General features: G+C 45.0%; 1 protein-coding gene across 1 annotated transcript in view; it reads right to left on the bottom strand.

The window, feature by feature from the left end:
• LOC136628985 (zinc finger protein 585A-like) overlaps positions 1-27432 on the bottom strand; it is a 52323-nt gene that overhangs the window by 3311 nt on the left and 21580 nt on the right. The window contains exon 4 of the mRNA XM_066605070.1: positions 9242-9344. Coding sequence (XP_066461167.1) covers positions 9242-9344 — 103 coding nt within the window. The remainder of the gene's footprint in view (positions 1-9241; positions 9345-27432) is intronic.

Here is a 27432-nt window from a genome sequence, read left to right as displayed (position 1 = left end):
GTTTCTGGTTTTCCATAAAGAACTCATATAAAATCTCCCATGAAGCCGGATGTCAGTAACACACGGTGTGCAGCAAATACAGAACTGCTCATCTATAAGACAGCTTGGTACATATAGTAATTCTATATTCTGTCACCTCAGACCAGGACTAGGCCGGGGCAGGGAGGCATTCTGAGTATTGCTCTGGGGCCCCATGGCTTCTTTGTATGACCCTGGAGCCTATACACTTCATAGTTCCCTGTCATGCGGCAAGCTCTGCTCTGTAGACCTGCAGTCGGGCTGGGACACATCTGTAAAATGTGCCCTTAATGCACTCGTCTGAAACTGGTCATAAAGGGGAAATACAGTTCTTGGTTCTGTATACATGTACACAGCTTGGCTCAGCTGCTGTATTTACGTACTAAGCTTGGTTCTGGTATTGCATCTATGTATATCACCAAGCTTGGTTCTGGTGCTGTAATTATGTTATGGCCTTGGTTCTGATTCCTGTTAAATAGATAAACAAGGATGCAAGGACACATTGTGGCCGGCACTGTGTGTTTCCACCCTTAAAGTGTGTTCACACACGGCAGATTGTGCTGCAGGTCCACACCAAAATCTGCATGACAATCCACACTATACGGTGTGGGTTATGGCACAGATCCGCAGCAGATTTCCTGCTTTCATCTGAAGGGGTGAAGTCTGAAGCAGATCTGCATCAAAATACATAACAGTGCTAAAGACTGAAATATGACGCAGATTTGTTGTGGTCTTTACCCACTACGTGTGACACATCCTTATGTCGAGCGCTACTCATGGGCCTGTGATATATTCCTGCTTCACAGGCTAAAATCTCCCAGCCGGGCCCTGACCATTACACAGAGCCGCCAGGAGATATATTGGGCTCCCATATAATGGGATTAATGAGAGCCCCAGGGGATGGGTGGGCGGTGGTGTTGGCATCTTTAGTGGGAGGTGGGGAGCAGAGTAACCTGTCATTGACCAATGGGGGGCTCCTTAACCCCTTAAGGACATCGCCTATTTTGGCGTTGAGGACCAAGCGATTTTTGGTACTTTTCCATCTCCGTTTTTCAAAAGCCATAACTTTTTTATTTTTCCATCGATGCAGCGGTATAAGGGCTTGTTTTTTGCGTGGCGAACTGTTGTTTTTATCGATGCCACTTTTGGGTACATGTAATCACAGAGGCAGAAAAAAGTCTAATTTCTATATCAAAGCCCTTCACAGTTTAAACAAAATTTAAAATCATTCCTTTTATTCGATAAATTTAAAAAAACATAAAGCAAAAAACAGGGCACTACAAATAACCCTCTAAGTAGTTAGAGGTATCTTGACCTAGGTCCGAAAATAGACGACTCTAGCAACTTGCTTAATTTTTCGTGTACCCTTCTGATATTTCCAAAAGGGCCGTGTGTTAAGACAGTAGTGCATTAGCTGTTGTTATGTCCCAAATTCGGGATCAGATGAGAGCTATTGACCAAGGTCAAAGAGTAAACGACTCCAGCTACTTGCTTAGTTTTTCGTATACCCTTCTGGGATTCCAAAAGGGCCGTGTGTTTATACAGTAGTGCAGTAGCTGTCGTTGTGTCCCAAAACTCGGGATCAGGTGAGAGCGAATTTATTTCTTAAGCATCACTTCCCATATTTAAGGTCTTACGATGAAGATTGATCAGGACTTAGACTAGAGATCGAGGTCACAGTATCTAGTCTTGCATCGTAAGACAGTGAGTTTGGTAAATACACAGGGAGTGTGCTTTTGAACTTAATAGTACTGGCATAAGACCCTTGCTTTAGATAAGGTTCAAGTATATAAGGGCTCATCACCTGTTTGTGTTTTCATCATTTTCATTGTAACATCCTAGTCTCCAATTTTTTGTATATGTATTGTTCGGTCTCGTATTTTTTAGAGATCTCCTTATTTTTTATAAATCTCGACGCGTTTCGCCGCTATTTTTAGCGGGTCATCAGGAGATTTTTGACAATAATTGTGACTTTAGTTGTAATTTGGTACGTTGCAATTTGACACGTATTCTGGAGTAAGAGATGCTTTTGCGTAAATCTGTCAGCAGTAGTAAAGGCAGTTTAGATTGCGCTTTCCAATATAGAATTGATATATTCTTATAGGACGGCACCTTCAAGATTAAGGTGATCTCTATATTTAGATTTGAAACCAGTATGAGATTTCCCTATTATTCTTAAGATAGCAGTATTATGATAGTCACACTGAACTAAGGGAGACACAATTAAACCAATTTGTGGATTCTCTAAATCAAAATGAGCTCAACCTACGCTTCACATCAACTATAAACAATTCCCTCATTGAATTCCTAGACGTGACAATCGAGCTGAAACAAGATGGCTCCATATCATCTAACCTTTACCGTAAACCTACGGCTACTAACAATCTTCTGAGATGGGATAGTTTCCACCCCTATTCCTTAAAACGGGGAATCCCTAAGGGACAATATCTTCGTGTCAGGAGGAACTGTTCAGAAATGACCACCTTCCAAAGTGAAAGTAAGAAACTACATGATCGTTTCAAACAGAGAAAATATCCAACAACACTTTTGGATGACTCATACAAGCATGCCTGTGAACAACTTCTAATTCCTAGAGAGAGAAAAAGAGAAACCCACACTATGAGAATAGTGGGCACTTACGACACAGCACACCAGGAAATGAGAACAGTACTGGAAAGATATTGGGACATACTCTGTCATGATAAAGACCTCAAAGAAGTAATCCCAGAAAGCCCAAAGATTACGTATAGATGGGGCAGGAATATCAGGGACCATCTCATCAGAAGCCACCTTGATCGAAGAAAATCAAATGAAAATTGGCTATCAAGAAGTGTACCAAATGGTACCTTCCAGTGTCACAACTGTGCCGCATGTTGCTTCATTGAGAAGAGTAGCTCCTTTTCATCAAATACAACTGGTAAAATATACAAAATTAAGAGCTTTTTCAATTGTATCACCAAAAATATTGTTTACCTGGCAACCTGCGTGTGCAACAAACAATATGTCGGGAAAACTAGACAAGAATTTAGGAGACGAATCCTAGGACATGTTGGGAACGTAAGACGAAAGGAAAAAACACCAATCTCAAATCACGTCTGGGAATTCCATGAGGGGAATCCTGAGAGCTTGAAATTTCAGGGAATTGAACTCATAAGTAGAGATACAAGAGGAGGGGACATCGATACCTTCCTGCTACAAAAAGAAACAAGATGGATCTATAGGATGGACACGGTACAACCAAAAGGGTTAAATGAACAGCTTACATTCAATTGTTTTATATGATGTGATCATCAATCTAACTCGGCTAAAGGATAAAATATAAATGACTAGGAAAAAACTCATACGCTTTGAGAAAATGAGTATAAAGGAAGACCGATGCGACGATAAATTTTCTTTTAAAAAAAAAACAAAAAAAAACCACTTCTATTTATCTACATGAACAAACAGATACATGGTTATGTAAGTGTACATGTCTGTGGTTGCATATATACATACATATACATATATGCAACACAGATTGAGATGAGTTACCCCCTCCAACAATGTATGCTGTAATAAATAAGGACAAACTAAAAAATGTCCACTTACCTGCACAAACAAACAGATGCATGGGGATGTATGTATATATGTTTACATTTATATGTAAGCATGCATAGACATATATGAAACACAATCGAGAAGAATTACCTCCTCCAGCTATGTGCGCTGTATATATAATAAAATGGTCTGATATATAAATCAAAACAACGTAGACATATAATCGTTATTATTATGAATTTTATTGTAACTCACTTTTACCATCTGTGTCCTTAAACAATATTTATCCAGGAATCGGTATGATTGATAAATGACTAGACTATCAAATAATCTAACCATCATTTCCTTTTGATATTAAACTAATATATCGTGCCGATTATTTTGTATCCTTAGCCGATACAGTAGAAGCCATCGGGTCCACTGAGACTGAAAAGCGTCATCACTTCATGACGCTTTCACGTTGCTAGGTCCCCATTACGGCGCCCCGGCGCTGAAATGTCAGCACTTCAACTACGTCACTAGCCGCGTTACCTGAACGGCCCACTTGCGACGTCGCTACGTCATTACGTCAATGACGTTGTCCCGGCGAAACGTCAGCTAGGTTATTAGCCGCTTCACCCGAACGGCCCATTTACGACGTCGCTACGTCATCACGTCAATGACGTCGTCCCGGCGACTTCCTCGTACCCGGAAGCACCATTGCCCTTACGTCGAGCTGCGTGTCGCGTTTATACAGCTACTCGGACCCCAGATCCGCCCACCAACCGTACTGGATAGAGGCATACATGACGGGGTGATGTCATCACATTGATGACGTAAGCACACCGTAGCGCGACCAGCGCCTCCACCTCACCCAATCATATTATAGGTATGGGGACAACACCCACAAGAGGGGGATCCGATACGGACATCAGGCACAGCGCATAGGGTCATTATGATGCGATTCTATGATCGATCATCAGTAAGAGGAATCGAAGAACATGCTGAATAAACTTGTAACTTCAATATGAAGCCCTAGCAACAAACTATTATTCACACCATATAAATAAAACTTAATTATATGCAAGAGCAATAGAGGTCTGCCCATGAGGCGACGCTATTGGTCAAATGAAGATGGATACACCCCCTCTGGGAGGAGTAAGCTTGCTATATAAGAGAAGACAATTCCACAGCACTCAGATAGCCCTGACCTACCATCAAGGCCAGAGGCGCTACCGCTTTTGCTCCTGATCAGACATATCAGCAATAGGCAGTATTATTAGGAAAAGAGCTAGCTTTCAGCCTGCAGTGACTAATCTAAGGAACCTCTACCCGATACCCCTTATTCATACATAGACTTGCGGCTGAATGCACTCTGCTCTAAACAGCAAAACTTAACTCTTATGGAGACGCTGCCTGTTCACTACAGACTGCTTTCTCTATATATATATATATAAAGAACAACACAAAATATATAGATCTCAGATTTGTACCATATAGAGAGACCACCTATACCAAAGGCCGTCCTCTATTACAAATGTACAAATCTTGGACACCTTGAAGATCATTTGACTGTATGAGCCCTATACTATCTATAGTAGCAGTGTGACTATCATAATACTGCTATCTTAAGAATAATAGGGAAATCTCATACTGGTTTCAAATCTAAATATAGAGATCACCTTAATCTTGAAGGTGCCGTCCTATAAGAATATATCAATTCTATATTGGAAAGCGCAATCTAAACTGCCTTTACTACTGCTGACAGATTTACGCAAAAGCATCTCTTACTCCGGAATACGTGTCAAATTGCAACGTACCAAATTACAACTAAAGTCACAATTATTGTCAAAAATCTCCTGATGACCCGCTAAAAATAGCGGTGAAACGCTAAAAAATACGAGACCGAACAATACATATACAAAAAATTGGAGACTAGGATGTTACAATGAAAATGATGAAAACACAAACAGGTGATGAGCCCTTATATACTTGAACCTTATCTAAAGCAAGGGTCATATGCCAGTACTATTAAGTTCAAAAGCACACTCCCTGTGTATTTACAAAACTCACTGTCTTACGATGCAAGACTAGATACTGTGACCTCGATCTCTAGTCTAAGTCCTGATCAATCTTCATCGTAAGACCTTAAATATGGGAAGTGATGCTTAAGAAATAAATTCGCTCTCGCCTGATCCCGAGTTTTGGGACACAACGACAGCTACTGCACTACTGTATAAACACACGGCCCTTTTGGAATCCCAGAAGGGTATACGAAAAACTAAGCAAGTAGCTGGAGTCGTTTACTCTTTGACCTTGGTCAATAGCTCTCATCTGATCCCGAATTTGGGACATAACAGCTAATGCACTACTGTCTTAACACACGGCCCTTTTGGAAATATCAGAAGGGTACACGAAAAATTAAGCAAGTTGCTAGAGTCGTCTATTTTCGGACCTAGGTCAAGATACCTCTAACTACTTAGAGGGTTATTTGTAGTGCCCTGTTTTTTGCTTTATGTTTTTTTAAATTTATCGAATAAAAGGAACGATTTTAAATTTTGTCTAAACTGTGAAGCACTTTTGGGTACATAGACTATATGGTAAAACTTTTATAAATTTTTTTATGATAAGAGGGAGAGAAAACGCATCAATTCTGCCATAGATTTTTACAGCGTTAATCATGCAGCATAAATGACACACTAATTTTTTTCTGCGGGTCGGTGCGGTTACAACGATATCAAAATTGTTATATTTTTTTTAGGTTTTTAAACTTTTTTTGCAATAAAACCCCTTTTTTTAAATCTTTTTTTTTCTCTATAGCTGCATTCAAAGTCCTGTAACTTTTTTTTTCTTTTTTTATGTACGGAGCTCTATGGGGGCTTATTTTTTGCGAGACGAGCTGTAGTTTTTATTGGTACCATTTTGGGGAATGTATGGCTTTTTTGATCACTTTTATTGCATTTTTTGGGAGGCAAAATGCTAAAAAGCATGTTCAACTTTTTGTACACGTCGTGTCGGACGCGTCAATACCAAATATGCTAATATTAAAAAAAGCACAAAAATGTTTTTTTTTACATTTTTCTTTTTTTTACATTTTTTTTTACACAATGTGAGTCCCTCTGAGGGACTTGCAGCACTGTACCTATGATCGCTGTGATAAGGCATGGCAGAGCTACTGCTCTGCCATGCCTTATCGCTTATACAGCAATCATAGGCATTGGCAATACAGGACGCCAGTGTCTGGCATCCTGTTGCCATGGCAACAGGCCGGGCTCTCGCGATAACATCGCGAGAGCCGGCCGGAGACACAGAGGGAGCACGCTCCCTCTGTGAACTTTTTCCCTGCCGCGATCTACTTAGATCGCGGCAGGGAAGGGGTTAACAGTGGGGGGCGCATCTCCGATGCCCCCCCCCCCCCCCGCTGTTGCAGCAGGACGCCGGCTATGACTGACAGCCGGCTCCTGCTGCAGGATAGGGCAAGGGCAGTCATGATCTCGCGCTATCCCGATGACATACAGGTACGTCATGTTGCGGGAAGTACTAGGCTCCCATGATGTACCAGTACATCATATAGCGGGAAGGGGTTAAAGGGATCCAACCGCCCGAGATATAATTCCTACTGCTAGTGTGCAGAGTGCCGGCGATCACTGACTTGGCTCAGGACATACTGATATCTTTATTGACAGGCAGGCAGCAGCCAGCGGTCAGCGGGGGCCTCTGTAACCATTTATCCTGCCCTGATGGCGGTCCGGCCATTAGACTCTTCCTGATTCTGAACTAACTCTTTGGAGCCATTAGAGAACACATCTGTAAGCCGTTACTTTATCTCCAACCCCCTTATAATCGGCTCAGATGTTATATTAGGATGAAACTACTCGGAATCTGTTTCCCAATTGTGCCCATTTATGGCAACTGGAAGAGTATTACGGGGAGATCACACACTGCGGGATTGTATAATCTACAGTACAATGTAAGGGAGTGGGATTCTAAGAAACCGCATTCACTCCCAGCTGAGAGATAAGATGTGACACCTGAAATATGATTTATCTGGTCGGCCATATTCAGATGGCTGAGTGCGAGTTGTGCTGAGAACTCGCATTGGACATCACATGGACACATACGGACTGTGTGCTGCCCCATGCTGGCAGGCAGTAGGCACTGCATGTCCGATTCTGGTCCGGGAATCAAACCAGAATAGGACAGTTTTTTATGTGAATCACGTAAATGAAAAAGCTTATGTTAACCCCTTAGTGATGAAGCCTGTTTGCGCCTTAGTGACAGAGCAAATTTTCAAAATCTGACATGTGTCACTTCAACATACAATAACTCTGTAAAGGTTTTGCATATCCAAGGGATTCTGACATTGTTTGTTGCACCTAAATGAAGTACAAGATGTGGCGAAAAAGCAGACCACTAGAATTTGTGTATATTTATTAAAAGCACCATTTGTCATTCCCCCCCCCCCCCCCCATTTTCTATTGCAATATCTTCTTTTCAGCAAGCATAAAATGCTCCCTGGTAGCTTTACATCTCTCCATATTACCGAGGAGATGACCAGCCGGCCTATGTGCATCAGCGGTCAGACTAAAGATCATTCGTTCCCGTAGCAGTAATTCTTTGCATGTGTAAAACATAAAGTAAACCAGCAGCGACCAACCTGCCTACCAATCAGCGCTGGTTACATCAGATCAAGAGTTGGTCAGTGTGAAAGGACCCTCAGTCCCAGAACTGTAAAACCATTTCTCCCTCATCAGTATAGACATCATATAATGAATAGTAGTCCTCGCTCACATAGGTGTGTTTCATGTTCGTGCTGTAAATGCCCATCCTGTGTTATCACCTATAACGGTATCACATGTCATCCATATTTAAATTGTACTCCAGCTGAATGAATAAATCTACATAACTATCTGCAGCCGGTGACCGAGGAGAATCTGTGACTAATAGATAACATACTGAGCATGAGTCAACAATGTGATGCAGTAGCAAAAAATAGTCAAAACCAATTCTGGGATGTATTAAGATTAGAGATGAGCGGGCAGGTACTCGCATAAGGCACTACTTGCTCGAGTAGTTTGCCTTAGCGAGTACGCTCGCTCATCTCTAATTAAGATAAACAGAGAGTCTAGATCACGTGAGATCATTATCCCCCTCTACTCTTCCTTAGTCAGACCTCATTTGGAATATTGTGTCCAGTTCTGGGCACCCCGATTTAAAAAAGACAGACAAACTGGAGCACGTTCAGAGAAGAGTTACCAAGATGGTGAGCGGTCTGCAAATATTGTGCTATGAGGATTGGTAATTATTTGGGAATGTTCAGGTTGCAAAAGCAAAAGTTTGAGAGGAGACTTGATAGCTGTCTACACATATCTGAAGGGCTGTCACAGTGCAGAGGGATCAGCCCTATTCTCATCTGCAAAAGGAAAGACTAGAAGCAATGGGATGAAACTGAAAGGGAGGAGACACAGATTAGATATTAAAAAAAAAACTTTCTGACAGTGGTAATCAATGAATGGAACAGGTTACCACAGGAGGTGGGGAGTTCTCCTTCCATGGAAATGTTCAAACAAAGGCTGGACAAATATCTGTCTGGGATGATTTAGTGATCCTGCACTGAGCAGGGGGCTGGACCCGATGACCCTGGAGGTCCCATCCAACTCTTCCATTCTATGATTCTTCTCTGCTGTATTTAGTGGTTACTACTCACCTGGGCGGTTACCTGTAGGAATCCCCTCTTTACACCGCTGATCGCCCCTAATATTTGTCTCTGTAGTCGTAATCTTGGTCAGATCTTCATCCTGAAACAAAAGCTGTGGGACAAATATTGTAAAAGTCAGCAGACGGTTGGAGAAGTCGTGTGGAAGGTTTTACATGACCAGAAAAGGTCATTAATCATCATGATGACCAAAACTGACCGGACAGCAGTAGTTATCAGTCACGTCAAATTGGAGGCTTCCTAAATTGATTCGGTCATCAGGTTCATGAAGTTTGGCTTCATTAAAACGCTTGCTTTCAGAATTAAGTGCGTTTCTCTTCCCGATTATCTGACAAGTGTATTTCTTTTTATCTTTAACTGTAGTGACAATTATACGGGATTTAAGTCCAGATGTCTTAGTTTACTAGTCTTGGTCATCAGACAAGTAATTGGACAGTTTTTGGCACCGGTACTCAAGAAAGACATATCAGAGCTTGAGCGGGTTCAAAGAAGGGCAAAACAAACAACCTAATAAGTAGAATGGGTGGACTACAACACCCAGAAAGGTTAGCAAAATTAGGGTTAGTTTTTAAAAAAAAGTCAGCCAAGGGGCAACCAAATAACTATATATAGATATATCAGGGGTCAATACAGAGATCTCTCCGATCATCTATTTATACCCAGGACTGTAACTAGGGGGCGCCATCTTCGTCTAGAGGGAAGGTTTCTACGCAACATCGAATGGGGTACTTTATTGTAAGAGCAGTGATACTATGGTACTTTCTGCCTGAGGACATGGTGATGGTGTACTCACTAAAAGAGTACAAGAGGGGCCTGGAGTGTAATAATATTACATGTTCTATCACTGATTACTCCAGAAAAGTGAGCGATACAGGGATTATTCCGATTGCTAGATTGCAGTCGGGAAGTGTTAGCATTTGTTCACGGAGGTCTGGTTTATGCTAGTATTGTTTTGTATTTTCCTCCCAGCTTTCTCTAGCACTGTTAGGAATGTCTATGAGAGTGTTCTGCTACCTGTTGAACCTGGTTAGCAATTAGGGAGGGCTCTTATTCCGGTCCTAGCTGTGGTCCTGTGCTGGTTATTCTCAGTCTTCACCTGATGGTTGTTGGAATCAGAACTGCATCTTGGTCTCCTGTTTTTCCCAGATCATCTCAAGCCAAGTACTGTGGTTAGTGGTGGTAGTTGTATTCTTACTTAAATGTTTTGCTTCTGTTGTAGATAGGGACAGTGAGTGGCCGAGGAATGTGGGTTTGGTGGGTTCCTATTAGGACGGGACATCCGCTTTGGACAGAGGTGGGAATGTAGAGAAAAGAGGCAGAGTCAACTACTAGAAAGTTAGATCCTTTATTTCTTTTTATGTTCTATTTTCTTTAGCAAATATTGCAATTTTTCAGCAATTAAACAAGGAGAAGTATTTACAGTAAATATATTGTAAGCTAAATTGTATAAAGATTTGTAAAAAGTTGCCAAAGTGTCTATGATTTCCTGAGGGTTAAAAAGGTTATTGTTTTGGGAGTCACGGATAAAGGGTACGTTGAGTTTAGATGATTGTGATTTAGCTGTTTTGCTAGTAGGCCTCCTGGCTTCTTGCCTTGCCAGTAATAGTCACTCTCAGTTTTCTTAGGGCAGGTCGTGGTCGTACATCTGGAGCTGCTGAAGTTGGTGGTTTACAGTGACTATCTATTCAGCTCTCTCTGCGGAAAAAGCTAGTTTATTTTGTCTGTGTAGTGAACATGGTTGTGTTTTTCATTCTGGTTGGAGAATTTCTAAGGTTTTTGTCATAGGACACATTTTTTTTTAATAAAGTGGCTTCTTATAAAGGCCTTATGGGGGCACCAAAGGATGGAGGCAAAAAGCATATAGTTGTTTTGACAGATTTTAATAGAAGAGTGATTCATGTGTTCCTGAATTGATATAATTATAGAGGCGGGATCTGACCACGATATGGTGCCTATGGCTGTGGAAGTGACATTACTAAGGTTTCTATCCACCAACATAAAATCAATATATTGTACTGCACACCTTATGAGGGTGTGAGAAGAAAGTATTATCGCGATCAGTTAGATCTTGAATGCACTGAATATTAAATTATTACTATTGAAAAAAGGGACATGAAACTATACTATATACTACCTCACTATACGCGACATTTCTAACAACCTTGTCTAATATTCCGGGATTGAAGCTGGTGCCCCGAGAACTGTCACCACCCACGAGAGCCACGGTCGATGCCTGGAAGTCCCTTAAACAGAAGCTAAATAATTAGAATTGCCTACAGAAACCAACATTACCCATCGAAACCCTAAGCTACCTAATCCCAATCTTAGCTTTATCAAACTGGAGGCGATTAGTAGATGATCTTATATCGGCAGATGGGATGAAGTCCTTTGAATTGTTACAGATGGCTTATTGGGTTCCAGATAGAGATAGGCTTAAATACATCAGGATCAGTTTCTTCCTAAGTAATTTCCCAATTGCTATTATTCCTTTTGGATATCATAACTAAAGTCACTGCACAGCCAAATCTGAGGAAATCGGAGACATACTGCTTCTACAATATGCTAACAGGAAACCATAGTCCAAGGAAAAAAGCCAATAAGTTAAATTGGGAAAAAGAATTGGGAGAAAAAATTTCCATCAGAATGTGGTTGGAAGCATTTAAAGGAGCGGTACAATCCACAGAAGGAGCAGCTATTCGAGTCCAAATTTAAATTGTAGGTGAGATGGAACTATTCTCCCCAGCTTATGGCCAGCAGTATAAATAGGTGAAGTGGTATTTGCTGGAGAGAATGTGGACAGATCAGTATTTGATCTCCCATATTTTGGTTCTGCCTGAAACTGAAGGGCTTTTGGGAAGAAATTTTTGCCCTCTTATAAAAAAAACTTAAAAAAAAAATACCCCAAGGGATCCGAGTCTGGCTCTTCTGCTGATGAACTTAGATAGCTTCCCCAAGCCTGGCAGGTACCCGATAGGTCATGCTTTTATAGTTGAATCCGTTTTTATTAAAATTTTCAATAGGGTAGGTTAGAAAACATACAACTCAAAAAGGTCTACCAGGACCTATAAAACATGTATAACAAAAGACATAACATAAATAAATCGGCCTCTTCTTGAAAATATCCATCTAAATAAAACTCTTGGAGGGGCGTAGTGGGTGACCCCAATAATGATAATACCCGAACATGCAATTTGAGAATAAAATGTTTGCGGTCTGTAGTATTCGGGTAGAAACCCGAGGCCTTATCCTCTTGCAACAATGAAAACAAAAATGACATATACAAAAGAGAGAAGAGACAAAAAGAGAGATGAATTATGGGAAGAGAAAAAGCAAGAAGGCAAAATGAATAATATAAAATAAATAATATTTCTAAATAAGTAAAAAAAAAGGATGGGTAAACTAAAGGGTAGATAGTTGGTTGAAGGAAGCGGGAGAAAAGGGGGGGGGGGAATCCCTCGAGAATGTTTAATATCCAGATTACTACCTTCTAATAACCCGTCTCACCCCCGCGGCGATTGAGCAACTAGGAAAAGAGCGCTCGGAAATCTGAAGAAGATTCAAAGTCGATCCACAATTGCCATACCGACAGAAAGTTTTCAGATTCTCTATTATGTTCTGCACATAATTCCTCCATATGGCGCAGATGAGACATTTCCTAAAGCCACTCAGTCATGGAAGGAATTGGTGTGGAACGCCAATGGCTCGGGATAACTGCTCTTGCTGCTGCTAAAAACCCTTTTTCTGTGAACCTATTGAGCCCGGCAGTATGGATGGGAGAGCAATTTGGGCATTATTGTTAATATTTCCCCGGCTGATTAAGTTATATGTGGAGAATACCTTGTCCCAGAAAGGTCTCAACAAGTCACAGCTCCACCAAATGTGCGTCATTGTACCCCTATCAGTTCCACAGCGCCAACACACCTCAGACACCGAAGGGAATATAGCATGAAGGCGGGTAGGATATCTATACCATCTTGTAAGAATTTTGTAATTTTTTTCCTGTGCAGCACAGGCCATAGACAGTTCATGAGTTAAGATGAATGCCTTCCGCCACTCACTCTGTGAGATCATGACTCCAATTTCCTGTTCCCAAGCCCATTTGAAACCAGGATCCGTGGTGTATGTTTCTTGGATCAGCAGACCATATATCAGGGATACTACGTGTGTCGGAGGGGACCCTCTTGAAAATAGACTCTCAAAAGGTGTGAGGGCTGTTAGAAAAGTGTTTCTATCTCCTTGAGTGTTAAGAAAAGAGCGAAGTTGGTGAAATTCTAACCAGGAGAGATTCAGTTCACCAAACCTAGATCTTAATTCTTGAAAGGAAGGCACTGAGGGACCACCTAGGACATTGCGAACCCGGGGGTCCTCTCGAGCCTCCCAAGCCATGAAAAGACCTTGGCTGTTACCTGGTGGGAATGCTGGGTTGGAGAAAAGTGGTGTGAGGGGACAATCTAGACTTGACAGGATCTGCTTTTGTATTTTCGAGTCCCAGAGTTTAAGTGTCTCTTTCAATAGGTAATTGGTAGATAGGATTTGAGCTCTGTCACAGGGACGAATCCATGGGAGAAGTCTTATCGGAATCAAGCAATCCGCCTGTTCTAACTGTATCCACTGCTTGTGAGCTGAGTGGTAGTGCCAGTCCACAATATGTGTTAAAACCGTTGCAGCATGCAGCATGGTATAGTCTGAAATTTGGCAGACCTACACCTCCACCTTCTTGGGGCGAAAGAGGGTACACACTCCCACCCTGGGTCTCGAGCAATCCCCACACAAATTTAATTAGAGCCGACCTTAATGAATTAAAGAACGATGTAGGGGGTATGATAGGTACAGCCTGGAAGAGATATAGGAATTTAGGTAACACATCCATTTTTAGGGTGTTTATCCTCCCAAACCATGAGATGTCTCCGTTTGCATAGTTGGAGAGGTCTTTTAGGGTGCGCTTAAGGAGGGTCTGATAATTTAAGGGGAACAACCTAGATTGGTCAGTAGGGACAAACACCCCAAGGTATTGGATAGCCTCCCGTTGCCATCCAAATGGAAATTGCTCTGAGATATATTTTTCTGCTAACGGGAGTGAAATGTTCAGAGCTTCTGTTTTGGAGTAATTTATTTTTAAGTTCGATAGATGTCCATATCTCTCGAACTACTGTATTAATGACAAAAGTGTGGTATGGGGCTGGGAGATGTACAGTAGGAGGTCATCAGCGTATATGGCCGTCTTATAATGGTTCCCCCCAATTTGAAGGCCTTGTATATTTGGGTTGTTTCTTATCGCTACTGTGAGATGTTCCATTACCAACACATACAGAAGAGGTGACAGAGGGCAACCCTGCCTGGTGCCATTTCTGATATGTATGGGAGAGGACAATAATCCATTCACCCTTATCCTAGCAGTAGCACATGTGTAAAGGGCCAGTACTCTGTCCAGAAATGTGGGGCCAAGTCCAATTTGTTTGAGAGTTGCTGACAAGAATCCCCAATGGACCCTGTCGAAGGCCTTTTCTGCATTCACGGACAGCAGACAGAGAGGATAAGACCCCACTCTCGCTCTAGATGTTGTTAGTAGAGTTTTATAATGTTGTCTCTGGCCCCCCTACCTTTGATAAATCCTACCTGATCTGTGTGTATGATGGAAGGGAGGAAATGAGACAATCTGTTAGCTAGTGTCTTGGAAAAAAGATTAATGTCCGCATTTATCAGTAATATAGGTCTATAATTAGTGGAAAACTGTGGAGATCCTTACCAGGTTTAGGCAGGACACTAATGTGTGCTTCCAAGGATTGTCGCGTGAAGGGGGAATCTGAAGAAATCGCTGAAAAGACTTTAGCTAAAATGGGGGTCATTTGTTCCCTAAATAATTTGTAAAAGGTGCGTGTAAAGCCTTCGGGACCTGGACTCTTCCCTGTTGGGGTGGATTTAATTGTCTCCTAATCTCCTCTTCCGTGATGTCAGAATCCAATGTCTCTCTGGAATCAGTGTCTAATGTAGGTAAGGCTGTCTCTGCAATGTAAGCAGAGATTCGCTCCATTAGAGTAGATGGGTTCATGTCTGCAAACTGTACCCTAAGATCATATAACTGAGTAGTAAGTGAGAAGGAAATATATATATCCTTGTAGGTAGAAAAGAAAACACTGGAATATATATACATTTATATATAGATATAGTTATGTGCCTTTCTTTTTATATGTATACTAACTTTATTCTTATATGTACTAACTCTATGAAAAACTTAATACTTCGCCTTACATCAGATATTCCAAAAGTTTGCAAGGCTGAGAGAGAGGTTTCCAGAAATTCAGAGAAGATACAGAACCAGACACAAGGCCGTGTGCCTGGCAGTTTTCCCAGAAGCGCTGTATCAAGATGAAGACCGTTCAACTATGCATCTGAACTTTCACTGTCTCAGGCCGGAAATCCGGACTTCCCATATATGGTTATGCGGTGAACTGAGCCAATGAGCCCATCACCCATTGCTAGTGATAAGAGCAAAGGGTATAAGATCCCATGTAATTTGTAATAAAGGGAAGCGCAGCCATGTCCCCGTGTGAGGAACTATACCAGACCTCCGTGTGTGGTGTCTCTTCTTTACCGCCGGCAGCGGGGCATTGGGGTGGGCCTGATTGGTGCTGTACGTAAGAATTACCCTGACAGTAAGTCCGAAATATATCGAGGATCTCTGAGGGATTGTGAGTGTCTAAACCCACTGAGTTTTTAATTCTGGGGATGTTAGTGTGTGCCGTCCGTGGATGCAACAGTCGTGAAAGGTGCCTTCCCGCTTTGTTGAAATACTCGTAATCGAAGCATTTGCATTGATCTCTAAAACGTAGGTATTTTTTATCTAGCGTAGATTGGAGTTCCTTCCTTCCTATGACTAGGTCTGCCAAAGTAGCTGGAGAAAGGGTATGTTTGTGAGCAGTTTCTAAATCATTAATTCTTTGGAGGAGGTTAAACATCTGAAGGGCCCCTTCCTTCTTAAGTCGCGTACCGTGTTTAATTAGGATGCCTCTAAGGACACATTTCAGCGCCACCACTGGGTGGGTACAGATGTGTTGTCTGATGCATGTTTCTAAGAAAAATTCAATGTGCTCCTTTATGTCAGCTACGCATACGGCATCTTTTAAGAGGTTGTCATTTAACTGCCAAGTCCACTGCTTATCAAAGCGGTCTGGCAGTGTTATGTTCACAAATATTGGAGCATGGTCTGACCACAGCATGTCCCCAATAGAGGCTGAAGGTTGCCAAGATAGTGCGTACTGGCCTAGCACAAAGTAATCTATGCAACTATGAATTGTGTGGGTGCGAGTAGAAAGTGAAGTCCTTATCTTGTGGGTGTAGAACTCACCAACTGAAGGGCATGCAGCATACGTTTAAGTGATTGCAATTGTCTAGTGGAGATTGAGTCTTGGCCCATCAAGGTGTCAATATTTGGGTTCAAAGTAAGGTTAAAGTCCCCTCCAACAACGAGCACCCCTTCAGCGAATTCGGACAGCTTGTTAAGAAATGAGAGAAATGCTGTGACCTGTCGCTGATTGGGGGCGTACCAATTGGCAATGGTAAGCCTAGTCGATCCGATCATTAATTTGAGGAGGAGGTAACGGCCCTCTGGGTAAAGGCATTTGTCTATCAGGCAGTGAGTCAGGGATTTATGTATTGCAATAGACCCCCCCCCCCCCCGGAGCGAGAGTCAGGATTGGCGCTGTGGAACCAATGCGCGTAGTAGCGGTCTCTTATGTTAGGTACATGCCCAACTTTAAAATGTGTTTCTTGGAGAAGGAGCACTTGGACCCCCTGCTTATGCATGTGGTAAAGAACCTGTGACCATTTCTGAGGAATATTAAGTCCTCGAACATTCAATGAGCAAAGTTTGAGGGGCGCCATTAGTAAGGTTATTTGGGGGGGGGGGGGGGAAAGGGAGGGGGAAAAAAAAAGGAAGAAAGAAAGAAAAAAAAAAAGGTAGAACAGTTATTGGTTAGAAAGTAGAGATGGGTGAGAAGAAAGTTGCTACAAGAGCAATGACAGACGTGCATCGCTTAAGAAATTAGAGGAAATTTAAAGTACCAGAAAAGAGGAAACGTTGGGGGGAGGGGTTGTGGTTTAATCTGCGTCCTAAAACCAAGGACGTGATGTCCCTAATGGGTGGTGGGCTTTCTACAGAAGAGAGCTTCCCCCACACCGGGATGCCAGCCTTAACTTAACACCATTTAATTTTAGAGCAATAAATTCAAAACTGAAATTAACGTCCACATGGGTGAAACATTTTCTGAAGTCCCACATCATATCTCTGTTGTACCTCTAGAGAAGCAGACCCACTTTGGCTAAACATTTTCTGTATTTTTCTCTTATTAGCGCCAGCACCTTCCATTGGTGCCTGATAAGACCTCTGTGGTTGAATTCGCATGTATGGGGCACACCCCTAGATTCACGGGAGGATCTGTCTTCTGCTCCCTGCATACCGCAGGCCCAATGGGGCGCTCATTCTCCAAGTGCTTTAGCGTATTCATCTCCCTATCGTGGGAAGGAGACAAACGGCCATGGGCTATTTTACTGCTAGAAAGTCTGCTGACTAACAATGCAGGATGGAGACATCCAAGGGTCCCATGGGTATTCCAGCAGGAAGCTCTATGTAAACTAAGTGCCGAGTCGACCTGGGCTCTGTCTCCTACCCGACCTATCTCCCCTGCGACGTCTTTCCGATCTCTGGGGTCTTGGGGGTACCCCCTCAAATGAAGTCGAAGGCATAGAAGGCCAGTCGTGAATCATTATATTGGGAAGGCCTAAAGTTGAGGTGAAAGAAGAGATGTCTCTGGGAGTCTGGAGCACGTGTAAATGACCCTCGTGACAAACTTGTAGGCGGAAAGGAAATCCCCATGTGTATGAGAGGTTGTGTTGGCGCAAAGATTCCAAGAGAGGTTGCAGGGCCCTTCTTTTTTGCAGTGTGACCCAGGATAAATCGGGAAGTACTTGTATACGTTTGCCCTGATGAAGTATCGTTTGACGATCCCATGCTTTTTTCATTATGGATTCTCTCACTTGCTATCGGTGGACTCTGCACATTATGTCTCGAGGGCGGTCCGGGTCGAGGGACCTAGGGCTTAGGGATCTATACGCACAGTCCAGCTCAAGGGGGGAGTCCTGGATGGAATTGAAAATGTGGCGTAGGGTGTCCCCTAGATTTTGTTGTTCCACCTCTTCAGAGATACCGCGTATTCGAATATTATTTCTCCTTCCTCTATTTTCTGTGTCATCAATAGAATCCGCTAGATACTGCATTTGATATGCATGGGACAATATTAGTGCCTCCTGTGCATTAACTCGGGATGATAGATCAGCCAGGGAAGTCTCTACTGTAGTGACCCTCGTGTCAATTTGGTGAATCTCCGTACAAACAGAGGCCAGTTCGCTTTTATATGAGTTCTCTAATCTAGCGATATATGCTTCCATATCTTCTTTAGTTGGTATGGCTTTTATATGGGAACTGAGAGCTCTGATTTCAGCTAATGCTGCAATTCCCTGCATAGGTACACACACAGTGGGAAATGTCATGTCTGCTCCTCTGTATGGTAGATCAGTGCTGCTTGCCATGTTGGGGGAATGATCTCTGCCTGTGGAGGGTAGTGAGGTGCAAGTGTGGCCAGGAGCTGATTGTGTTGAGGGGGAGCTGGGAGATGTGGTGCAGCCAAGTACCTGACTTCTGGTAGCTTTGTCCAGGAGAGGGTGTTGAGGACCTTCTCCCTGTAGCAGGCTGTAGTTGTCCTCTGATGCTGCTGCACGAGGGGTTAATGAGCTCTCCCCTCCTCTGCTTGCTTTCTCCTCTATTGCTGCTGCTGCACAAGGGGTTAGTTAGCTCTTCCTTCCTCCACTTGCTTTTTCCTCCGTTGCTGCTGCTGCACGAGGGGTTAATGAGCTCTCCCCTCCTCCACCTGCATTCTGCCCCACTGTGAGCAACGCTGTGTGTGTCGGAAGCAGTGAGTGCTGCTGTCCCTCCATGTGCTCCTTTCCCCGCTCTGCTTGTAATATAGGAGCGGTCACAGTAGCTCCTGCAGGCTGTGGTCGGTCCGACACGCATGCTGCCGCTGCTGCCGCCATGTTGGCTTGAGCCCGCTCTACCTCCACTCTTCTGGATCCAGCTAGGAAGCGCTGGATGTTCTGTGCTCCTGTTGCACCCGCTGGAGAGGGGGCAGGAGGGGATATCTTATCTTATATTGAAATGCTGGCAATTAGACCAGCGTAGAACGGAGAAGAGGGTATGCATGTCCTCACTCCACCATAGCCAGGCCACGCCCCCAGGTCATGCTTTTATGATGCCAAAAACAATTATAGCAAAACAATGGAGATCTCCCCCCACTTCGTGGGTTACTTGCTGTGCATTCAGGGAATGGCTGCCTGTAGGATTTTCCGAACTAGGGAAGTATCCGCTGATGCGAAGGTATGATCCCTGTAAAATTTGGCAAAAGTATGCAATGAGGACCAAGTTGCTGCCTTACACACTTGGATAGCTGAAGCTCCATGGTGAACCGCCCAGGAAGCCCCCACCACCCGCAGCGAGTGAGTAGTCACGTAAAATGAAGGAGACCGTCCCTTGGCATGGTAGGCCTCTGCCACCACCATGCGAATCCACCTGGAGATGGTCATTTTGGAAGCCACAGATCCCCAAAGCGGCCCTTTAGGAATTACAAACAAGGACTCTGTTCGACGGAAGTCCTTAGTACTGGCAATGTATATCCGCAAGGCCCGTTCGAGACGTAGCCGATGCAAGGTCAGTTCCTTTGGATGCGCTGGAGAAGGGCAAAAGGACGGAAGCACAATATTCTCATTAAAGTGGAAAGAGAACACCACCTTTGGTAGGAACTGTGGTACCGGACGCAGTACCACCTTGTCCTGATGGAAGGCCAGAAAGGGGGACTTGACCGACAAAGCGGTCAGCTCGGACACTCGGCGTATTGAAGTGATCGTCACAAGGAAAACCACCTTCCAGGACAAAAGACACAATGGCACTTCCTTTAATGGCTCAAAAGGATGAGACTGTAGGGCACCCAAAAGCAGATTGAGATCCCACACGGGCATGGGTGACCGGAACGGAGGAGCAGCGTGGAAAATCCCCTGAAGGAAAGTGTGGATTGCCAACTTGGCGGCTATCGGCCTCTGATCGAGGATCGGGAAAGCCGAGACATGGCCCTTCAGGTAGCTCAACTTCAGGCCCATGTCCTGCTTGTAGGAAGGACAACACACAAGCCAAAGAAATCCGGATTGGATGGAGGGGACGGTCTTCGCACTAAACAGGCTTCATTTCCAGGCTCGATGGTAAATCTTTGACGATGATGGTTTCCTTGCGCTAATCATGGTTCGAATCACTATTGCCTGAGGGTCCTGGGACCTAGCCACGAAATGCTATACTTTGCGATTGAAGCTGGACGCCATCATGTCCACACCCTGATGACCCCAGCGATGATAAATGGCCTGGAATATGTCTGGGTGCAGCTCCCATTCCCCCGGGTCTACGGTTTCCCGACTGAGAAAGTCCGCTATCCAATTGTACACCCCCGGTTTGTATACCGCTAAGCTTGCTGGTAAGTGCAGCTAGGCCCAGCTGAGTATCTTGGATACCTCGCCCATCGCCCCCACACTTCGGGTGCCTCCCTGGTGACTGATGTAAGCGACCGCCGCCACGTTGTCCGTCTGAATCTAAACAGGTTTGCCCTTGAGGTGGGGAGCAAAGTGCTGCAGCGATTGCCATATCGCCCGCAGCTCCTAGATATTGATCGGAAGAGTGGCCTCGAACACGAAACAGAGGAACACGAAACAGAGGAGTTCCAGTCTCTGCGTTGGGACCAGGCACGACTTGCCGTGGTTGATGGCCCAGCCGATCCTTTCCAAGGTCTGTAGTGTTATGCGGAGACTTTCCAGGTTGTCTACTTGACACGGTGCCTTAACCAGTATTTCATCCAGGTAGGGAATGGTGACAATATCCCTGGTGTGGAGCAGAGCCATCACCGCCACGAGTACCTTTGTGAATACTCGTGGCACTGTGGACAACCCCAAGAGCAGGGCCGCGAGCTGGTAGTGACTTCCTTGAATCTCGAAATGAAGAAAACGCTGGTGGGATCTGTGCATTGGAATATGTAGATGTGCATCTTTGATGTCGATCGAAGAGAGAACCTCTTCGGGCTCCATAGAGGCGCTGACTCCATGCGGAAATGCTTCGTCTTGATATAACGATTCAGTCGCTTCAGGTCGAGGACCGATCTGACCATGCCGTCCTTTTTGGGGACCACGAACAGATTTAAATAGAAACCCCATCCATGCTGAGAAGGTGGAACTGGTATGACTACTCCTTGGGCAAGCACGTGGTCGACTGCCACGCAAAGCTGTGGCGTCCTTTCTGGAACCCTCACTAACCTTGGCCTGAAGAAATTATGCTGAGGGAAAGTCGCAAACTCTATGGCATAGCCAGAGGAAACAATCTCCCGCACCCAAGAGTCGGACACGTGCACCAGCCACGTGTCCCTGTATAGGGAGAGTCTGCCCCCCACCCTGTAATGACCGGGTGGGGGCTGAACTTCATGCTGAAAGCTTTGCTCCCGTAGCTTTCGGCACACAGGAGTGAGGCTGCCAAGAGGTCCTGGTTTTGAAAGAGGCCTCTCTTTTGCTCCTGCGGATTCTTCTTGGCCTGGGACCATTGCCCAGACGAGGTACGTGGGCTTGAGCGGCGAAAGGACTGGTAATAGGATCTCTTTTTGCGGAGCCTTTCCTCTTCTAACCGCGTTTTGCGGAAGGAACGTGCTCTTCCCGCTTGTCGCATCAGCTTGTTTCCAAACAGCCTGTTGCCCCCAAAGGGGAGCTTGGTCAGCGCCTTTTTAAAGGACGTGTCAGCTGACCAACTCTTCAGCCAGAGTGTCCTGCAAGACACCTCAGAAGCTGCTAACACCCGGGCTAGGAATTTTGCCAAATTCGCCGCACAGACAAAATTCCCGGCCTGAATGATGTTATCCGCGGTATCCAGCAACTCGTTGGTCAGAGCACCCGCAAGAATATCCCAGCCTAGTTGCTTTGCACATGCAAGTGGGTCGTAGCGCAGTGCCTACTGCCGGAAAAGTATATTTCGCCAAGGAGTCTAGCTTCCTATCCTGTGGATCAGAAAGTGATGCCGCGTCCGCTGTGGGAAGAGTGGTGTGTTTTGACAGTCGCAACACAGGCGGATCTACTACGGGAGGTACCGACCACCTTTTAACGAGATCTTCCAGAAAGGGATAAGCGATGTCCCATGTTTTCCCCGGTCCCTTCAAGCATTTGTTGGGGACTTCCCATTCCCTTTCAAGGACCACCTCGAAGTCCTGATGGGGTGGGAAATAACTGGCGTGGGCGTTTATGCTGCCTGAAGGACACGGCAACAGGCGGAATTGCCGCTGGCTCCTCTGATACGTGAAGCATGTCCTGCACTGCCATGATCAAGCTGTCCATCAGTGCAGCTAGCTTAGACGCTTGCTCCTCGTCCAAGTCCGAGGGGGATGAAGACCGAAAGATTTCCCCCTCCGAGAGACTAGTATCCTTGGACACTGGGATGGACGACTGCTGCATCTGAGACGTAGATTAGGACACCGATGAATATCGGGATCGCGAAGATGCAGCCTGTGAATGGGAGGACTCCCTGGAATAATGGGATCTATGAGAGGACTCCCTGGAGCAATGGGATCTATGAGAGGACTCCCTGGAGCAATGGGATCTATGAGAGGACTCCCTGGAGCAATGGGATCTATGAGAGGACTCCCTGGAGCAATGGGATCTATGAGAGGACTCCCTGGAGCAATGGGATCTATGAGAGGACTCCCTGGAGCAATGGGATCTATGAGAGGACTCCCTGGAGCAATGGGATCTATGAGAGGACTCCCTGGAGCAATGGGATCTATGAGAGGACTCCCTGGAGCAATGGGATCTATGAGAGGACTCCCTGGAGCAATGGGATCTATGAGAGGACTCCCTGGAGCAATGGGATCTATGAGAGGACTCCCTGGAGCAATGGGATCTATGAGAGGACTCCCTGGAGCAATGGGATCTATGAGAGGACTCCCTGGAGCAATGGGATCTATGAGAGGACTCCCTGGAGCAATGGGATCTATGAGAGGACTCCCTGGAGCAATGGGATCTATGAGAGGACTCCCTGGAGCAATGGGATCTATGAGAGGACTCCCTGGAGCAATGGGATCTATGAGAGGACTCCCTGGAGCAATGGGATCTATGAGAGGACTCCCTGGAGCAATGGGATCTATGAGAGGACTCCCTGGAGCAATGGGATCTATGAGAGGACTCCCTGGAGCAATGGGATCTATGAGAGGACTCCCTGGAGCAATGGGATCTATGAGAAGACTCCCTGGAGCAATGGGATCTATGAGAGGACTCCCTGGAGCAATGGGATCTATGAGAGGACTCCCTGGAGCAATGGGATCTATGAGAGGACTCCCTGGAGCAATGGGATCTATGAGAGGACTCCCTGGAGCAATGGGATCTATGAGAGGACTCCCTGGAGCAATGGGATCTATGAGAGGACTCCCTGGAGCAATGGGATCTATGAGAGGACTCCCTGGAGCAATGGGATCTATGAGAGGACTCCCTGGAGCAATGGGATCTATGAGAGGACTCCCTGGAGCAATGGGATCTATGAGAGGACTCCCTGGAGCAATGGGATCTATGAGAGGACTCCCTGGAGCAATGGGATCTATGAGAGGACTCCCTGGAGCAATGGGATCTATGAGAGGACTCCCTGGAGCAATGGGATCTATGAGAGGACTCCCTGGAGCAATGGGATCTATGAGAGGACTCCCTGGAGCAATGGGATCTATGAGAGGACTCCCTGGAGCAATGGGATCTATGAGAAGACTCCCTGGAGCAATGGGATCTATGAGAGGACTCCCTGGAGCAATGGGATCTATGAGAGGACTCCCTGGAGCAATGGGATCTATGAGAGGACTCCCTGGAGCAATGGGATCTATGAGAGGACTCCCTGGAGCAATGGGATCTATGAGAGGACTCCCTGGAGCAATGGGATCTATGGGAGGACTCCCTGGAGATATGGGGTCTATGGGAGGACTCCCTGGAGATATGGGGTCTACGTCTTTTACGTGACCTACCCCGTGACCGCTCTGAGAAAAAAGCATCTCCGTCTGAATGCAGCCTGCATAAAATCGCAGCAGATGTACTAGCTAGGTCAGCGACCGCCGCAGTGAGGGATTGGGCCCATTCAGGTACAGCTGCCTGTTCAACTCCTAGCCCGGAGCTTGCCGGGCTAGGAGACAGTTCGCACAGCGGGGCTCAGACTGACCGCAAGGGAGCTTCGCATTACAATGAGCACAAGCATAAAACTTGCCTCTACCTGTAGCCTGTCCAGAACCTTCCGGTCTGGGGTCGGATGTGATGTTAACAATACTGTGCACAAAATACTGGGCAAAATGCTGCAAGTGAAGACCGCAGGAGGAGTACAGCGCAGGAGGAAGTTGCCTCAGCGGAGCTTACCCTATCCAAGGCTGTCAGGCCCCAGCTGGAGCTCCTGGGTTCGCAGAGAAGCCGACTCCCAATTCAGACGCAGCAGACTGCGCACACACGGCTGGTCTAATGCGAGGAACTCAGCCAGAAGTTCTGAGAAAGAAGGAGTGGCCGGAGGCAGGAAAGGAGGAGAGATCAGCCATCCCAGTCTTGTAGTGGGTTGTCTGTCACTTTCCCTCGCTGACCCAATGTGGGCGTGGCTTAATTCCAGGTCTGAGCCGAGGACTAAATTTTTGGCTCCTCCAACTATCACCCCCTGAACTCCAGTGCCCGGGGATGGCCCGCTGAAGCGAGGAAGGCGGCAAGCGATGCTGCCATGGCAAGAGGGAAGATCTACGTTGGCCGCGAGGCAGGCCTCAAGTAAGCCTGGGCCTAGATTTATGTCCCCTTCCGGTGGCGCGACCTCCACAGCCGCTGCCACCGCTGGTCAGGGAGGCCAGGGAAAAGCCCTGTCTCCCCGTATTCCCACAAGCAAAGTCTTCATGATGACCTAAACTAAGACATATCTGCCTCCTGCAGACACTAAGCTTAAAAACTGATTAGCGTAATGCAAGCAGGAGGAGTATAGCTAGTAGGAGGAGTTAACACTTCTTGCTTAGTGTCGCCTCCTATTGGAAGTAGCTATACGCAAGGTATGGCTGTGTCCCCTAATGATACGGACAAGAAATTAGTATTGCAATAAAAAAATGATTGGTCAATGCAATAGTCTTTTCCATAACGACGTAAGGGTTGCGATAGTTGGACACTAAGGAAAATTGATGTGTTCGAACTATGGTTCGGGATAAAAATGCTGTAGATACCTTGGACTGCCATGACAACGAACAAGGTAGTTAGATCATGTCAAACCGAAAACATTAATAGAGGCCAAAATCAAACAGCAACTCTCTTTTAATGGCCACGTGATGCGCACTATTTCACTGGAAACAGTACTGATGCTTGGCTAGGTCAGCGGAAAGAGAAGATCAGGACAACAAAGAGCAAAGTGGCTTGATGCAATCAAGTGTAGTAGAAATTATGATTAATTAGTGTAAAATGTCTATTGATTTGTATAAACTAGATGTATTACACAGCTGTAGTGATTTGACTCTGTAGTGTGCTATAAGAATAGTCCAATGTAAAGTTCCAATGCAGCCACTCTAGGGTTAAATTACATAGGTATGGAGTGGAGCTGAAAGTAATGCTGGATTACTCTTCAGTCCTCCCCCACTCCCACCTCAACTTCTGGGACAAAGGAACTGGTCTTTGCCTGACCACATGTTGAGGAGACAAAGGCTTAGTTTGTACACGGGGCCTGAGGAGGCGGAGGGTGGGGGAAAGAGATTCTTTATAGCTTAACCAATAAAAATAAATATACATTACGTATGTAATATGTTATATGCCCATAAAGGGCAGGTATTATGTGTTTTAATAAAAGAAGCTCTGGAATTGTTTTTCCCCCAGAACTCTCTGTAAGCTTCAAACTGGACATGTGTCTCAGTCTGAAGTCTTCTTACGCGCGTATATTAGTGTTTTGCAATTAGGAAGCTTCGGAATACCCCAGAACCTGCTGGAGAAATTCATATCCAGACCACAAAGCAACCACAAATCATGTCAATTGCGGACCCGAAAGAAGCGGTGAATGACAGAAATGCGTGGAGAACATTGATCCATGAAGGGACCGAACATTAGATACAGCTGAACGGATAATTATCATCATCATTAAGCTTAAATAAAACAAATAATGTCAGGCAGCTGCTGCCAAGGCAAATAGGATCATAGGGTGCATCAAAAGAGGCCTATGGGCACATGACTAGAACATTGTTCTTCGTCTTTACTAGTCACTGGTCAAACCACACAAGGAATATCGTGGACAGTTTTGGGTACCAGTATTCAAGGAGGACATATCACAGCTTGAGCGGTACAAGGTGGTCAGCTAAAATAATAAACAGAATGGGCGGACTACAATACCCAGAGAGGTTATCAAAACTGGGATTACTTAGCTTAGAAATAGGACGGCTGAGGGGGGACCTAATAACTATATATAAATATATCAGGGGTCAATACAGAGATCTCTCCCATCATATATTTATACCCAGGACTGTAACAAGGGGGCGCTCTCTACTTCTACAGCAAATAAGGCTTCTACATCTTTCAGACACGGCTTGACATCTTTGTATGTCAAGCCGTGAAACTAAGGAACTCTCTGCCGGAGGACGCAGTAACGGTAAATTTGATAAAAGAGTACAAGAGGGGCCTGGAGTGTTTCTTTAGAGATGTAATATTATACATTATAACCATTAATACCTGCAACAGGCTTGCTGATCCGGGGATTATTCAGATGGCAAGATTGGAGGAAATTGGCTTCTACCTGATTGTTTTTTTTAATCAATATTTGGTGGTGATGGTTTTGGAGGGTGGGGGTGGGGTGGGGTGTTTAGGCTGATCTGGGGGGACATGTCTTTTTTCTCCTTACAGACTATGCTACTATATTGCTTTTGTTTGTTTTTCCAAAGGAAGATTGAAAGGATAAATACAGACCAATTATCCTGCCGTCCCTTCATGATGCTGGATAAACTACATAATGGATATATGAGTGTAAAACGTATAGTAAGACTGAACTAGAGAGCTTTACAGCCCTTCTACAGAGTGAATATCTCCATCTACCT

Source organism: Eleutherodactylus coqui, chromosome 5 (genome assembly GCF_035609145.1).
Source record: "Eleutherodactylus coqui strain aEleCoq1 chromosome 5, aEleCoq1.hap1, whole genome shotgun sequence".
Lineage (NCBI taxonomy): Eukaryota > Metazoa > Chordata > Amphibia > Anura > Eleutherodactylidae > Eleutherodactylus > Eleutherodactylus coqui.
This window is presented reverse-complemented; position numbering and strand designations above follow the sequence as displayed.